The sequence below is a fragment of the Balaenoptera borealis genome (genome assembly GCF_965194805.1).
Source record: "Balaenoptera borealis genome assembly, chromosome: 11".
In the NCBI taxonomy this organism is placed as follows: domain Eukaryota; kingdom Metazoa; phylum Chordata; class Mammalia; order Artiodactyla; family Balaenopteridae; genus Balaenoptera; species Balaenoptera borealis.
In genome coordinates this window covers 8,041,584-8,056,674 of record NC_138868.1, presented here as the reverse complement: position 1 = coordinate 8,056,674, position 15,091 = coordinate 8,041,584, and the positions used below count along the sequence as shown (strand labels likewise).

At 58.9% G+C, this 15,091-nt stretch overlaps 4 protein-coding genes across 5 annotated transcripts in view; 3 read left to right on the top strand and 1 right to left on the bottom strand.

Annotated features, from left to right (window-relative positions):
* The first annotated feature begins 577 nt into the window (after positions 1-577).
* CATSPERZ (catsper channel auxiliary subunit zeta) lies at positions 578-4,084 on the top strand. Its single transcript, XM_082344196.1, has 5 exons — positions 578-642; positions 894-1,245; positions 2,121-2,200; positions 2,397-2,463; positions 3,186-4,084. The coding sequence occupies exons 1-5, from the start codon at positions 622-624 to the stop codon at positions 3,293-3,295; spliced, it is 630 nt and encodes a 209-aa protein (XP_082200322.1). The 5' UTR covers positions 578-621; the 3' UTR covers positions 3,296-4,084.
* Positions 4,085-4,131: 47 nt separating this feature from the next.
* ESRRA (estrogen related receptor alpha) lies at positions 4,132-11,940 on the top strand. 2 transcript variants are annotated; one of them, XM_082344144.1, is made up of 7 exons: positions 4,132-4,348; positions 5,803-6,139; positions 9,083-9,199; positions 9,359-9,487; positions 9,907-10,074; positions 10,173-10,442; positions 10,869-11,940. In XM_082344144.1, exons 2-7 carry the CDS (start codon positions 5,815-5,817, stop codon positions 11,126-11,128), a joined length of 1,269 nt encoding a protein of 422 aa, XP_082200270.1. In that variant the 5' UTR covers positions 4,132-4,348; positions 5,803-5,814; the 3' UTR covers positions 11,129-11,940. The 2 variants fall into 2 exon arrangements, with proteins under 2 accessions (XP_082200270.1, XP_082200271.1); XM_082344145.1 differs by lacking the exon at positions 5,803-6,139 and having other exon boundaries at positions 4,222-4,348.
* On the bottom strand, positions 11,889-12,945 carry TRMT112 (tRNA methyltransferase activator subunit 11-2). The gene is made up of 4 exons (XM_082344226.1): positions 12,685-12,945; positions 12,487-12,588; positions 12,259-12,348; positions 11,889-12,171 (listed from the first exon to the last, which is right to left on the bottom strand). The coding sequence occupies exons 1-4, from the start codon at positions 12,760-12,762 to the stop codon at positions 12,064-12,066; spliced, it is 378 nt and encodes a 125-aa protein (XP_082200352.1). The 5' UTR covers positions 12,763-12,945; the 3' UTR covers positions 11,889-12,063.
* Positions 12,946-13,356: 411 nt separating this feature from the next.
* The window catches only part of PRDX5 (peroxiredoxin 5), a 2,907-nt gene continuing 1,172 nt past the window's right edge, over positions 13,357-15,091 (top strand). The window contains exons 1-2 of the mRNA XM_082344198.1: positions 13,357-13,656; positions 14,850-14,984. Of these exons, the coding sequence (XP_082200324.1) occupies positions 13,471-13,656; positions 14,850-14,984 (321 nt within the window). The 5' untranslated portion in view covers positions 13,357-13,470. The remainder of the gene's footprint in view (positions 13,657-14,849; positions 14,985-15,091) is intronic.

The window sequence follows — 15,091 nt, the reverse complement described above, 5'->3', positions numbered from 1 at the left end:
TCGACCGACCGGACTGAAACCTGGGGAGGAGGCTACGGGTTGCTTGTCTGCCACTCTCTGCTCCTGGCCCTCTCCTCACTTCATCCATTTCCAGAACCCCAAGGCTTTCTGTCTCGCTGTCCGTCTGGGCCTGTCCCTCACAACATCTCACGACTGTGCCTCAAAGCCTGCATCAATAAACGAAAACAGTCTGCACCGCTGCGGGCGTGGAGCTCCGGGGACGCGAGAGGGTGTGCGAGTGCTTGCGTCGTCGGGCCACCTCCGGGGCAAGTCAGGCCTCCCCCACGACCCCCAGGCCAAACCCTACCCCCCCCTCCGACCCATCGGTCAAGGCGCGGCACTCTTGGCTGTGCTTGGACAGGTGTCTCTGCCTGGAGGTTAAGGGTAGGGTCTGGCATGGGAATCTGCCAAGATGGGCGGTGCGTCCATCCTCAGTACAGCTATGGGGGAAGGGATGGGGAGACATAATGGCATCTAGTGTGGAGGGCTGTAGCTTGAATTTTTCCCGCGCGAGACCCCCATCGCCATTCCGGACGGGACCCTGCCCCTCCCCCTTCCTGGAGCGTGACCCCTCCTCCTCGCCCCGAGGCCTTTGGCGACTGGGTCCGTTGGGGCAGAACCATGGAGGAAAAGCCTTTCAAAGTAAGAACTCTTCCTGGTCCTCCTCACCCTGTCAGCCCCCAGACTCATCCTAGGTCCACCCTGGGCCCCTGGCTATCCTCTCACTCAGCCCTGGCTCAGGGCAGCTCCCAACAATCACCCCCTCCCCATCCCCACCCCGGCAACTGAGTCTCGGCCCTGGATGGGCTCAGGATCCCCGCCCCCAGCCTGCTCTTCCTTCCCTCCCCAATTCTCCACGGCCCTTGGCTTCCCTCGGTGTATGTGGCCCACAGGCGTTGGCCAAGTCTTCGGGCCACCGTGGCTCAGGCAAGTCGAGCCCGCACGACATCCGGAATCTGTGGACCACGGCCACGCTGTCGCAGCCGAAGCTGAATGTGCCGCTGCCTACTGTCCGTGAGGACTCGGAACTGGAGGGCAGCAGCGTAGGCGGCAAGACTCGCTGGTCTTACAACCAAAAGGCTGGCCACGGCTCGGACGGTGGCTGGGAAGAATCGGATGACGGAGAGGACAAGGACAACTTCAAGCCAGAGGAGCTGGACGAGCACGCCTTGATGGAGCTGGAGATGCGCCGCGGCAGCTCCCTGGGAGGCCCTTTAGAGGAGGACGATTCCAAGACCGACAGCGGTCAGTGTGGCTTCACCGGGCTGTGGGCGCCCACAGGGCAGGGGGATGGCCAGGGCCTCAGTTTCTATTGCTGTAAAATGGGGGAAAACTGTGGGACCCAAGTTTCTAGGATTCCCTGGAAGGGGCGCCAACGCTAATCTTCCACGCCTTAAATCAACCAGACCTTCTAGGAACGCCCCCTACCGGGCAGGCGTCGTACAAAGTCCTGGGGTCATAGAGACTAGCAGGAAAATGCGCAAAGGCAGCGCGGTAGGACCTGTGCTTTTAATGGAATCACCCGGATAGTTGAAAGGAGGGAGTTAATGCCTTTTCAGTGGATTTGCGCTGCTTGAGGAGGTGCCTGTCTTTCATTCATTAAGTCATTGGTTACAATTTTTAAGTATTTACTTCCTACTTTGCGCTGTGCGCTGATTGGGACATGCCTCCCCTTTCTCCCCACCACCTCTGCTCTCCAGCCCTTCATCAGGGAATTGGAACATACAACAATATAACAACTGCCATTTATTGAGCACTAGCTGTTGTGCCAGGCACTGGGCTTCCCTTGCATGATCACCTTTAAACTTCACAACCTCCATATGGGGCCATTCTTATTATCCCATTGTACAGATGAAGAACTTGAGGGTCAGAAAGTCAGTCACTGGCCTTAAGTCTCACAAAGTGGGGCAGTCATAACTGGAACCTTGGAGGGTGGGACAACAAAGCCCAGGCTTTAAACCACTGTCCCATACTGTTTCCCACTAAAGTGGAACCTGGAGCTGGTCTCTGAAGCCCCCCCACCCCCACCCCCGGCCAACATGCCTACCCATACATCTCCTTTGCTCCAGGGAAGTCTCAGCAGTCTGCAGATGACTGATCCCTTTTTTCTCTTCTCCCAGAAAAGCCTTCCTCAGTGTCATCGCTCAATATCTCGAAGCACACACCCCATCGAGCGTACTGGGTGGAGCAGCAAAGCAGGGTTGGAGGCACCCAAGGAGACTGGGGAGTTTAGTGGGGGGTGGGGGATGGGCAGGTTGGGGGTTTCAGGGGTGAGAGGGTGGGGGGGGCAGGCAGGTCGGTTGAGGGTCTTGGGGCTGGAGGGAGCAGGTGGGGCATTTCAGCTGCGGGCAGAGCTGGAGTCCCTTGTACATCTGAGTCTCTTGCTGCCTCTCCAGCTGCCCCTGCCCCTGACTGAACTCATGGAGAATGAAGCTCTGGAAATCCTCACCAAAGCCCTCCGGAGTGAGCCTCCCCACTCCCCATCCCCCCAGCTCCAGCAAGAGACCGTGGGGGATTTTGCAGGGCTTCGGCCTGTGGGAGTGGGGTTTCAGGATGTGTCTGCCTTGTCAGATTCCCTTACTACCCACAAATATTCCAGAAGCCCCATGAAAAGTAAAAAGTTAGGAGACTGGGCACAGGGAGACCCAATGGGGACAGCATGGGGTGACCGTCAAGGGCCTGGGCTCTAGCCTCAGTGCAGCCCCCCTCAACCTGATGTAGGTTTTCTAAGGCTATTTCTTCACTTGCCCATTGGGGATGACAGCCTTTCTGTGGCCTTGGCCCCTCCCTGGTAGCTGTGAGGAGCCTTTGGACAGTGGATTATTTGAGTAAACTTCCTTTGGTTTGCCCTGCTTACCTTATGAATGTGGGGGTGGGGTGGGGAGGGCTAATGGCTGAGACTGGGTGGTCGAAGCGGTGTCCCAAAAGCTGCCTTCTCCCAGTGCCCTAATTCAGGCTGGCAACATCTCTAAACTTGCCTTCCTCATCCATCCTCCACTCCAACACCCCCATCCTACTCTGAATTCCCCATCTGTGGAGCACAGGTCTATGACTTGACCATTCGAAACAAACAAAACAGGCAGGTCCCAGTACCCTGGAGATCCAAAGTTGCCCAAAGAACAAAGACCAGCTGCTGGGGAGGCCATGCCCCTGCTCACTGCCCTGAGTGGAATTCTGCCCTCCAGGTTACCGATCGGAGATCGGCCGGGACCACTTCCTGACCAAGCAGCTGCAGCGATACATCGAGGGGCTCAAGAGGCGCCGGAACAAGAGGCTGCAAGTCAAGGTGATCTGAGAGCACCGCCTCGGGCTCGAGTGACCGCCCGACTCCAGCCCTGGTCCCAGATCCAAGCCCGACTCTGTCCACGTGGATTTTGAGCCCTAGAGAAATAAAAGAGTCTTCTGTACATGGTCCGTGAGTCAATGCGTGGCTGCCCGCGTGAGGCGGACGCACGTGGCCCCGCCTCTCCCTGTGACCTTCACTCGGTCACCGCAGTGACCTTGAGCGTTCTCGGTTCGGGCCCTATCGGCTCCGCCTTCCCGGGATTCGAAATCCAGGACTTCCTGCATGCATTAGGTCTGCTTCTCCCACTCCGGGTTCAGCAGCTTTGTGGGGATATTGGGTGAGCGGTTCAAGTGCCCCGATTGTGTTATCTTGGGGGAAGGCGGAAAAGAGAAAGGGACAGCACCTCCTTTCTAATTTGGGCTGCTAGGCTCCGCCCCTCATGCATATGCAGATACCCTAGCCCCCGCGCTGGTCCCGCCCCCTCATTTACATATGTATATCGTCTCCCGGACTCTCCGAGGCGGCCGCTGAACTACCACTCCCATTTCCCTTGCGCACAGCGCACCCCGCCTCCTTTACGTAAGAGCGCTCCTGGCCCCACCCCCTCCCGTAGCCTCTCCGCGTCTCCTCTGGCCACGCCCTCTCAGCGGCCGCATACGCAAGCAAGCACGCCGCTGTGGCTCGGCGGCGGCTGGGCGAGGCCTTCATGAAGGCCCGCCCGCTGGCTTCGCCGGCTCCGCCCCGACACGTCCCGGCGCGCAGGCGCTGCTCGGCCCACTTGCCTGATTAGCATAGGGCGCTGGGCCCCGCCCCCTGCTTTGCATGCGCACGGCCAGCCCCGCCCCCGCTGTCAGCTGGAGGAAGCGGAGTAGGAAGCGGCCGCGATGTCCTTTTGTGTCCTACAAGCCGCCGGCGGCGCCGCCGAGTGAGGGGACGCGGCGCGGCGGGGCGGCGCGGCCCGAGGAGGCGGCGGAGGAGGGGCCGCCCGCGGCCCCAGGCTCACCCCGGCGCTCCGGGCCGCTCGGCCCCCATGCCTGCCCGCCCGCCCTGCCGGGGCCCCAGGTCCGGGGGCGGAGGGGAGCGCCGCTGGAGGGTGGGCGGGCGGTGCGCCGGGGCCATGTGCGAGCGGGGCAGGGAGGCGGGCGGGGGGCGGGCTCCAGGCGGGGTCCGGCTCCGGGTCCGGCCCGGGTCACGGTCGGGACCCGGTCGAAAGCCAGACAGGGTCAGGGTCTGGGCGGGATATGGCGTCCAGGTCTTAGGGCGCCGGCCTGAGACCAGGGTCGGGCTTGGGCTTCGGATCCAGTCCCAGGGCAGGGTTCAATCCGGCACCTGGAGCATGCCGAAGTCCCAGGGGAGGGCCGGGCTGGAAGATGGGAAGGGTTCCCTGTCGGGGAAGGGGCTTTGAAGACCACGTGGGGGCGCTCGAAGGGGCCTAGGGCCACCCTCCTCTCTGGGTCAAAGGTCATCGCACTGGCAGGGGAGAACTTCCTCCTCCTTGGCGCTCCCCCATTACTTCCTGATAACCTGATAGAGGTCCCCCGCGGGCGGAGGGGGAGGGGAGGCGCAGCAACTTTAGGCAACTTCCCGTAGGTGTGCGCAGGTTGGGGGGGCGGGGCGCCCCGTGGTGGAGGACTCTGCGGCAGCTGGAGTGTAAGAGCGAATGTGCTGGAGGGGGTGCAAGGAGGTGGAGCTGCGCCCGCTGGTGTGCCTGGGGCAGGAGGTGGCGATGTGTCAGGTGTGAGAGGCTCTGAATGTGTTTCCACAAGGGACTATGCCTGTGTGTGTGTGTGAGTGTGGGGGCATGGTGAGAGTGAGTGTAAGAGTGTGTGAGCGAGAGTGTGATTATGAGCCTTGGGTGTGACTTTGTTATGGGGTGTGCACCGCAGTAGGAATGTGCGAAGGCAAACGGGAGCATGAGTGAGAGCTGGGGTTTGGGAAAGGACATGTGTGAGTGTGAACCTGCCCAGGAGAGTGATTGTGTGAGCGTGTGTGCGCAGGTGAGGACACCTGAGGACCCAGGTGAGTGGGAGTGTGAGAGTGTAAACACACACGCATGTGTGAGCACATCAACTGCCCTTGGGTTTGTGTGCCTCAGTTTAGTTTCGCTCTTGAACTGAGGATACCCAGGTGTGGGGGAGATCACTGAGCTCTCTAACATCTGGAGAAAATTTGAGAGGTATCTCACTCCTGGCTGGGGATTCCAGACGGGGTTGAAGGTTGCTTGGGCACTTAGGTTACCCTGTTCCTTGGCCTGGGTGGGAGTAGGGGGTTTCCAGGCCTCCTGCAGTTTCCCAAGTGGGAGACCTGCTGTCAGTTACTGGCTCTGGAGACTCTGTTTCCATGGCAACAGCGGGGGGGGCTCTTCATGGGCAGCCTTCCTTGGACTCTGTCCCCCCCACCCTCTTGCTGAGCCTGGAAGCCTGGCCCCAGGCCCGGGGTTGGGCAACCAGGGTGACAGGGTGTCTCCATCCCCCATCCCAGTGCCTCCCTGTGACCTGACGGGTCTCTTCCCGCAGGTGACCAGCGCCATGTCCAGCCAGGTGGTGGGCATTGAGCCTCTCTACATCAAGGCAGAGCCAGCCAGTCCTGACAGCCCAAAGGGTTCCTCGGAGACTGAGACTGAGCCCCCCGTGGCCCTGGCCCCTGGCCCAGCTCCCACCCGCTGCCTCCCAGGCCACAAGGAGGAGGAGGATGGGGAGGGGGCTGGGCCTGGCGAGCAGGGTGGTGGGAAGCTGGTGCTCAGCTCCCTGCCCAAACGCCTCTGCCTGGTCTGTGGGGACGTGGCCTCCGGCTACCACTATGGTGTGGCATCCTGTGAGGCCTGCAAAGCCTTCTTCAAGAGGACCATCCAGGGTGAGCCCCCACCCCGCTCCTGTGCCCTTCGCCCTCTGGGCCTGGCGCTCCCCAGTTGGTGCACTGCTGGGTGGCAGTAGGCCCCCAGGCTGCCGTGGTACCACTTGGGGTTGGCAGCCTGGAGTTCCCAGGCCCTCCTACCTCCCAGGAACGTCCTTTCCCTTAAGCGTTAAATAAAGCCACCAGGATGTGTTGATGGATTGGATGTGGGGTGTGAGAGTGGGACTCAAGATGCCTCCTAAGTTTCTGGGTACTCTAGGCCCAGCACCTTCCACAGCGGCTCTGAAAAATTCAAAGCAGCCTCTGCCTGCTCCTAAACTTTATTCTTGCTTCCAGCAGCTGCTGCCCTCTCACCAGCAGAGAACATGCCCCGTTTTGTGTTGATTTCCCCAAAGCAGCACGAGCACAAGGCAGGTTTTTATGGGTAACTGAGAGTGGCTACGTCATATTTCAGCACCTAACTTTAAAAAGACTATTAGGCATCCCTGCCAATAGTACTCACTGAATTTTTCTCACTCAGGAAAGCATATCAAAATACGAGTGAGCAAGACGGTGATGTAATAAGCATTATTTGGGATGTGCCCATTACTTATATTTTTATATAAACCATTGGTTACTTGGGGGTTATAACATGTAGCCTTTTTGAGAACATTTCTTGAGTGCCAGGCACTGTGCCCTGGTACATTATGCTCTCAGTTACCCACACAGCAATCTCTAAGGTGCCAGCACTATTATAACTGAAGCCCAGAGAGGTTTTCAAAACTTTGTTCAGGTCCCACAGGTAGAAAAATGGCAGAAACAAGATATGAACTTGGGTCGATTGAGGTCCAGAGCTAAGCTCGTAAAGGCCAGACTGTTGCCTCTGCTTATTACTAATAACTGAACTTTGGACAGATGCCTCACGACTGATTGTGACATTCTAGCAAGTTTTGACTTGGCTGAGACCCGCTGGTCTGAAAGCTCTGTGCTCCCTTCTGGCCCGAAGACCTGAGCCAACAGGTCCAGGTCCGGGTCCAGGTGTCTCCTACCCACCCTGGAATGCTTCGTTCTCTGTTGACAAATATTTATCGAGCACTAGCCATAAATAGTGATCATTTATTGAGCATTTAGGTGCTGTGAGCTGTGTTAAATGTCTTACCTTGATTTTCCCATTTAGTTCTCACAACTCACCTTTGTAAGAAGTAGTTTTTTTTATAAAGTTTTATATTTATTTATTTATTTTATTTATTTTATTTGTTTATTATTTTTGGCTACGTTGGGTCTTCGTTGCTATGCGCGGGCTTTCTCTAGTTGCGGCGAGCGGGGACTACTCTTCATTGCGGTGCACGGGCTTCTCATTGCGGTGGCTTCTCGTTGCGGAGCATGGGCTCTAGGCGCGCGGGCTTTGGCACTTGTGGCGTGTGAGCTCAGTAGTTGTGGCTCGTGGGCTGTAGAGCACAGGCTCAGTAGTTGTGGCGCACGGGCTTAGCTGCTCCGCCGCATGTGGGATCTTCCTGGACCAGGGCTCGAACCCGTGTCCCCTGCGTTGGCAGGCAGATTCTTAACCACTGCGCCACCGGGGAAGCCCAGAAGTAGTTTTTAATCATCCCAGTTTTACAGATGGGAAAACTGAGGGTTCGAGGGCTTCGGTGTGGGACTTGCCCAAGGTCACACCGTTGGTAAGTGGCAGCCTCCAGGATCCTTGCTCTTCACAAACTTGTGCTCTGCTGTCCTGACCACTGTTCCAGGTGTGGGGGCATAGCGGGGACTAAGGCAGGATCGCTCCTGTCCTCAAGCAGTTTACATTCCAGCAGAGGCGAGAGAGAGGAAACAATGAACCGCACACAGCTGTTACAGTACAGCTGTGGTGAGTGCCGGAGGGCGAGGAGCAGGGTGTGTGCCAGGGAACCTGGCTGGGTCTGGGACTCTAGAGTGCCTCCCTAAAGAGGTGTCTTGAGCTGAAGAAGCCCAGGTAGGGTGTAGGAGAAAGCAGGCTGTGAGGAGAAATGCACCACTGGACCGCTAGGGAACTCCCTGTCTTAGGTTTAATAGGATGCCTCTGTGTTGACAGTAACCAAAGGAGGCAAAGACAGAGCAGGAGGGGAGGTGACAGTGACTCTGGTCAAGGGTAGAAACAGTTGCCAGGGGCAGAAGAGGGGCGCTTCTGGACATATTAGGAGGTGAAGCCCACCAGGATCTGTCAGTGGGTTGGGTTTGGGGTGTGAGAGAGGAATTAAAAATGTCTCCTAGATTTCTGCTTGAGCAGCTGGACAAATGGGGTTGCAGGTTTTGGAGGGGTAGGTTGGGGGCTCCATCTAGAACTGGTTAAGTTTGTAGTGTCTTCCAGGCACGCAGGAGGAGGCAGTGGGATACGTCTAGAGTTCAGGCTGGTCTAGGCCAGAGACGGAGATTTGAAAGCCCACGACTTGGTGAGGTCACCATTGGAGTGAGTCAGTGGAGACAGGTCGGAGGGCCACCCTAGGGGTCTTCAGTGGAAGGAGCGCGGGCCGATGCACAGAAGCCACAAGGTGGCAGTGAGGTGGGAGGAAAGCCGGGAGTGTGGTGTCCTAGAAACAAAAGAAGAAAAGTGTTTCTAGGAGGGATCAATGGCATTAGATGCTCCATTGGGCCAAATGACATAAGGATGAAAACTGACCGCTTGATGTAGCAATGTGGAGGCCGCTGTGGCCCTTGATGAGAGCAGCACAGCCCAGAAACGTGACTTGACAAGAAGCTTGGGCCAGGTGCAGCCCGACTCCTCTGGTCCCAGCCCCTCCCTTGCCCAGGCCGGGGCCCCTAGCCCAGTGGCCTTTCCCTTCAGTGCTCGGGCTTCCCTGCCCCATTCACAGCACTCCTGATCTCCCCAGACCTGTGCTTACCTGGGGTGAGTCAGGGCACTCCTGTCCACTGGGCCTCCTCTGGGCCCCGGGAGGCCGCCACTGGAGCCCTGCCTCTTCCTGGCAGGGAGCATCGAGTACAGCTGTCCGGCTTCCAACGAGTGCGAGATCACCAAGCGGAGACGCAAGGCCTGCCAGGCCTGTCGCTTCACCAAGTGCCTGCGGGTGGGCATGCTCAAGGAGGGTGAGCGCTGGCGGGGTCCTGGGCAAGGCGGGGGCGCTGGGCGCATGGGGTCGGGCTGGGCAAGGCCTGAGAAATTCTGGCGGACTGGGCTGGGCAGGTGGGCTCTGGAGAGCAGGCCAGCCCCAGCCCCATGAACACAGCCCTGTCCTACAATTCAAGGGGTACGTCTGGACCGTGTCCGGGGTGGGAGACAGAAGTACAAGCGGCGGCCAGAGGTGGACCCGCTGCCCTTCCCAGGCCCCTTTCCTGCTGGACCTCTGGCGGTAGCTGGAGGCCCTCGGAAGACAGGTGAGAGCACAGTGGGGTCTTTGGGGGCTCTGGGGTTGGGGTGGAGCTCGGACATGGGAGACCTGGCTGACGTCATTCACCCGGGATAATCGTTATCTTGGGCACTGGGACCCAAATCTTCCCTTCATCTATTCGTTTACTCATTTCCCCCAAGAAGTATTTACAAAAATACCCTTTTCTATGTCAGGCCTTGAGCAGTACAGCTGGGAGCAGGGAAGGTTTTCTAACGCTCAGAACCTGTCCACAAACAGACGCTTTCCCTGGGAGATAGTGCGGCCCTTCCCGGAGAGAGGTGTCTGAGCCTGGCTGGCCAGTGGCTATTGAGGAAGGCCACAGGGGGACTGACTCTGGGAAGATGCTTGACCCTGAAGGGCTGGCAAGGTGATGAATCCGAGTGCCTCTTCCAACTATCACTGCAGCCCCGGTGAATGCACTGGTGTCCCACCTGCTGGTGGTTGAGCCTGAGAAGCTGTATGCCATGCCCGACCCGGCGGGCCCTGACGGACACCTCCCAGCCGTGGCTACCCTCTGTGACCTCTTTGACCGAGAGATCGTGGTCACCATCAGCTGGGCCAAGAGCATCCCAGGTAAAGGGCCCAGGCGATGTGGGGCTTCCCTGGGTAGGCCGGGCCATGCCTGCTCTGGTGCGCTTGCTCAGCCAGCTCTGCCCCCCACTGCCCTCCAGGTTTCTCGTCACTGTCGCTGTCTGACCAGATGTCAGTTCTGCAGAGCGTGTGGATGGAGGTCCTGGTGCTGGGCGTGGCCCAGCGCTCACTGCCACTGCAGGATGAGCTGGCCTTTGCCGAGGACCTGGTCCTGGATGAAGAGGGGGCTCGAGCAGCTGGCCTGGGGGAACTGGGGGCTGCCCTGTTGCAGCTGGTGCGGCGACTGCAGGCCCTGCGGCTGGAGCGCGAGGAGTACGTCCTGCTGAAGGCCCTGGCCCTCGCCAACTCAGGTGAGCCTGGCCAAGTGCGACAGGTCTCTTTATAAGGCCCTCTGGTTTTTAACTCTGATGGTGGCACAGTCCCATTTTGCAGACAAGGAAAACTGTAGCTTAGGGGAAGAACAGTGACTTCCTGAAAGTCACAAGGCCAGGCAAGGACAGGTCCAAGAACTGCATGCAGCATTTTGAGCCCCAGTGTCCATTTCCATTTGTGGAAAGGTGAACCATTTAGTGAGAGAAAAGGTGATGGGGACGGGAGGTGGCCATAGCCGAGGGAGAAAGGGTGGGCCCTGGCTCATGGGCAGGGGCAGTGGGTGGTGCTTCAGCAAATCCTTGTCTGGCTCCTGGTTGGGACCCATCCAGCAGTGCCCAGGCAGATGCGGCTCTGCCCTTTCTGGAGACGGCCCATGTGAACAGCTCTCTCGCCTTTCCTTGCAGACTCTGTGCACATTGAAGATGCTGAGGCTGTGGAGCAGCTTCGAGAAGCGCTACACGAGGCCCTGCTGGAGTACGAAGCTGGTCGGGCGGGCCCCGGAGGGGGTGCTGAGCGGAGGCGGGCAGGCAGGCTGCTGCTTACACTACCGCTCCTTCGCCAGACGGCAGGCAAAGTGCTGGCCCATTTCTATGGGGTGAAGCTGGAGGGCAAGGTGCCCATGCACAAGCTGTTCCTGGAGATGCTTGAGGCCATGATGGACTGAGGCGAGGGCTGGGCACGGGTGGGGGTGCTGGCAGGACCCGCCCAGCACGGGGTCAGCCCCAGTGGGGCAGAGCTGGGGTCTGGGCAGTGCCACAGCCTGCTGGCAGGGCCAGGGCAACACCATCAGCCGGAGCAGGCCCTACGCCCTCCCCTCCCCCCTCCCAGGGGGGTGTCAGAAGCTGGGAACGTGCATGCCCAGGCTCTGGGCACAGTGCTGCCCCTCGCAAGCCATAACGTGCCCCCAGGGTGTAGGGGGCCTTGCGGAAGCCATAGGGGGCTGTAGGGGACGTGTGTGTGTGTGTGCGCGTGTGGGGGTGGGGGTGGGGGTGGGGGGCAGAAGCCTGATCTCAGGGAGGGAAGGGAGTGGAGGCCACAGTCTCCCAGTGGGTGATGCTTTTGCTGCTGCTTAATCTGACTTCCTCTCCAGAACAGAGAGGGATTTGGAGAGCAAAGGCCCCTGCTCCCTTCGCTCCTTTCCTCATCATTTGCATTGGGCATTACTGCCCCCCCCTTGAAGCAATAACTCCAAGCAGGCTCCGGCCCCTGGGCCCCTGGGGTGGCCAGGGCGCCCCCATCAGCTCCCACCCAGCCTCCTCACGGGGTAGGGAGAGCACTGTCTCTATGCCCTGCAGAGCAATAACACTATATTTATTTTTGGGTTTGGCCAGGGAGGCGCAGGGACATGGGGCAAGCCAGGGCCCAGAGCCCTCGGCTGTACAGAGACTCTATTTTAATGTATATTTGCTGCAAAGAGAAACCGCTTTTGGTTTTGAACCTTTAATGAGAAAAAAAATATAATACCGAGCTCAAGAACACCGTGTGTTTGGTGTGTCACTGGACCAAGGGTTGGGGATACACAGGATAGAAGTAGCAAACAGGATATACGTAAACAAAGATACACACGCTCACAAAATGAAAAACGGGCCTGGCACGCTTTTAAGTCTCAGTTTCCTCATCACTCAGCAGCATGTTGGGGATCCCACGGCTGATGGGGAACAGACGTCCCGACTCTGGGCACTGCAGGGTGCCCTCCAACACATCCACCTGCGGGAAGAGGGGAAGAGAGCTGAGCACTGACAGCCTCCAGGTGTGGGTGTATGGCCAGGAAGCAAGTAACGGGCCGGTTCTCACCTCCAGCAGAACGTGGTGCATCTGTCTCAGAAATCTCTCGTCATGCTCATATCCCTGAATCGGCTCTTTGGGCACCTCGACCAGATGCAACTGTGGGCAAGAGGCCTAAATCATCTCTGGGTATCCCCGTCACTCGCCCTGAGGCCAGGCTCCCTGGCCTGGTGTAAAGGGCTGCGGTGAGACCCCCCCCCCCCCAAGGTGTGCACGGGAGAAAACGAGGGTCCTCACGGTGTCGGCAGCCTCCAGAAGCGCCGCCCACTCCACTTTGGGTATCATACGAGCTACGAAGTCGGGGTTGAACTCCACAGGGCTGACGCGGACCTCGGTGGCCTGCGCGGTGGAGAGATTTAGTTAGGCAGGGACCAGATCTTGGTTCTCCTACCGCCGCCCCCAGGAGAGGGGCCCAAGATCGCCCCCGGCCGGTACCTGGAGGCGCAGGGGGAAGCCACGGGGCCCCACCCCCCGCACATGCGAGCTCAGCAGGTTGTGGGTGAGCAGCTTCATGTCGACGCTACGCGCTCTCGCAAAGCCGGAACCGGAAGGAGGCCAGATTCCCCTCGCGTCATTTCCGGGGCTGCTCCGCTCTATCCTATTGGACAGCTGGGAGGAGCGGAAACGGCGAACTTACTAAACTTCCCGTGCTCGCCGGAGCGGAGGTCGGATGGGATCAAGCGCTGCTCCCGGAAGCGTTTTGGCAGGGGATTGCTACGGCGCAGGCCCAGTGGTTTTGGCTGAGGCAAACCTCAAATTGCTACAAGTCGTGTACAATGCAAATATGTAAAACAGCTGCAATGCAGGGGCCTTCGTGGAATGCAAAGTAAATATGCTTTACTCCTACACAGGCGCCTGACACCATCGTTCCTCGGTTAAGGAACGGAAATACTGCCCCAATCCGTAAATTATGCCAATCAAAACAGCAGCACCCTATCCTTGCATGCAAATAAGCTGCCCGGCAGCCGAAAGCTCCGCCCATTTGCAAGTGCGCAAGTGATCCAGTCCCTAATGCAGATGAGCCGAGCCGTGTCGAAGACTCTGCCCTGAGCGCGGCGCCCGCGCCTGCGCAGTGGAGGCGCCTCGCAGTGGGCCGGGGCGACCTACGCCCCGCCTTTTGCTCCGCCTTTTGCAGGATTGCGTGGTAGCACCTTTGTCCCGCCCAGCCTTCTACCTTAGCCGTGAGGCAGGGGCGGGGCAATTGTGGCTTCGAGGCCCGGTATGCGGCTGGCGTGGCTGTGCACCCTGGGCAGTAGAGCGGGCTCGGCGGTCTCTCGGGTGGCCGTCGTTGAGTGTGCGGCAGCGGCAGCAGCGGGAGCTGGAGGGTGCGTGAAAGGAGGCCTAGAGTGGACGCTTGGCGGGGTCCGAGGTTTCAGAAGCGCTGCTGTAGGCATGGCCCCGATCAAGGTGACCGTTGGCCCAGCCAGGCCTGACCTCTTCGCGGCCCCCCCGGCCCCCCGCCTGTTTGCCCAAGCCCCTTCGTCCCGCTTGTCTGGGGGAGAGTCACCCTCTTTCTTACCCTCCGGACCCCTCCCCGCTGCCCTAGAGGCTCCTCCCGCCGTCTGTCCCCCCTCATTCCTTCATCAAGACCCTGTGGCTGCAACGTTGTCGCCAGTTTTAGGGGCCTCGTGCCCCATCTCCTGCGACAGTCAAGGCTTTTGGGCCTTCTCCTCGTCTCCCTTCCGCATCCACCTTGGGACACCTGTGTTGAGTCTTCACCATTTTCAGGAGATTGATTGAGTACCGTGGCTTCCCCCACCTTATGGAACCATCTCCTTTACCCTTTTCAATCCCCGTACGTGCCCTCCTCCATACCTTCCCACCCCCATTGCACTCCACTCGTGGCCAATTCCCACACTTCTGAGTTTTTCACCCTTCTCATCTTCTGGAACCATCCCCAGCTCCTTGGGAGTCCCCTTTGCCCCACAGTCTTTTGAGATCTCCCCCCTCCTTCTGCTTCATCCTACAACCAACTGCGGGGTTTCTCAGAGGCACTCCCCTCACCCCTGACTTTCCCCCCTTTTCTCTACCTTCTCTGGCCCCATGAAGCCCTCACACACTCCCAGGTAGACTGATCCCTCCCCCTTCAAGGGATTCCTTCTTTTATTCTCTACCCTCTGGATGTAGGAACCTGCACCCCACTCCCCAACTTTCCCACCTTCTGCTGCCTTCCCTTTTTCTCTTCTTGAGGGTGGGACACCCAGCCATGGTCGGGATCCCCTCCCTCCGTGTTGTCAGGGCCTCCTCCTCCCCTCCTCCTCCTGCCCATCTACCCCAGCCCTTTCCTGTAACTCAGCTTGTTTACTCAACCTCTTGCGACACCTGGAGAGGACTCTCCCGTTTTCTGTGGTCACCAACTGGCCCTTAAGAGGAATAGGGCCACCTTGAAACCTGGAGGATGTGGGGTAACCAGGTGGTTGCTGGGGAGGGACCTCTGGAAACTCTGACAGGGTTGGACTTTCCCGCTGGGTGTCAACCCTGGCTCCACCGGACCAGGCAGGGCTACTTGGCCCGTTGTGTGCCATCCACCACCCGCTGCTGCCCTGGCCTTGGCCTCCTGCACCCCCCCTCACTCCTTACCTTGGTGTCATTCCCTCTAGGTGGGAGATGCCATCCCATCGGTGGTGGTATTTGAAGGGAAGCCTGGGAACAAGGTGAACCTGGCAGAGCTGTTCAAGGGCAAGAAGGGGGTGCTCTTTGGAGTCCCTGGGGCCTTTACCCCCGGCTGTTCCAAGGTGAGGGCTGCCCTTCTGGGGCTCAGCAATTGGGATCTTGTGTACATGTTTGTATTGTTCATTAGTCCTTTACATAGTCCTGGGGTAGCTTGTACCAAGAGGATGTA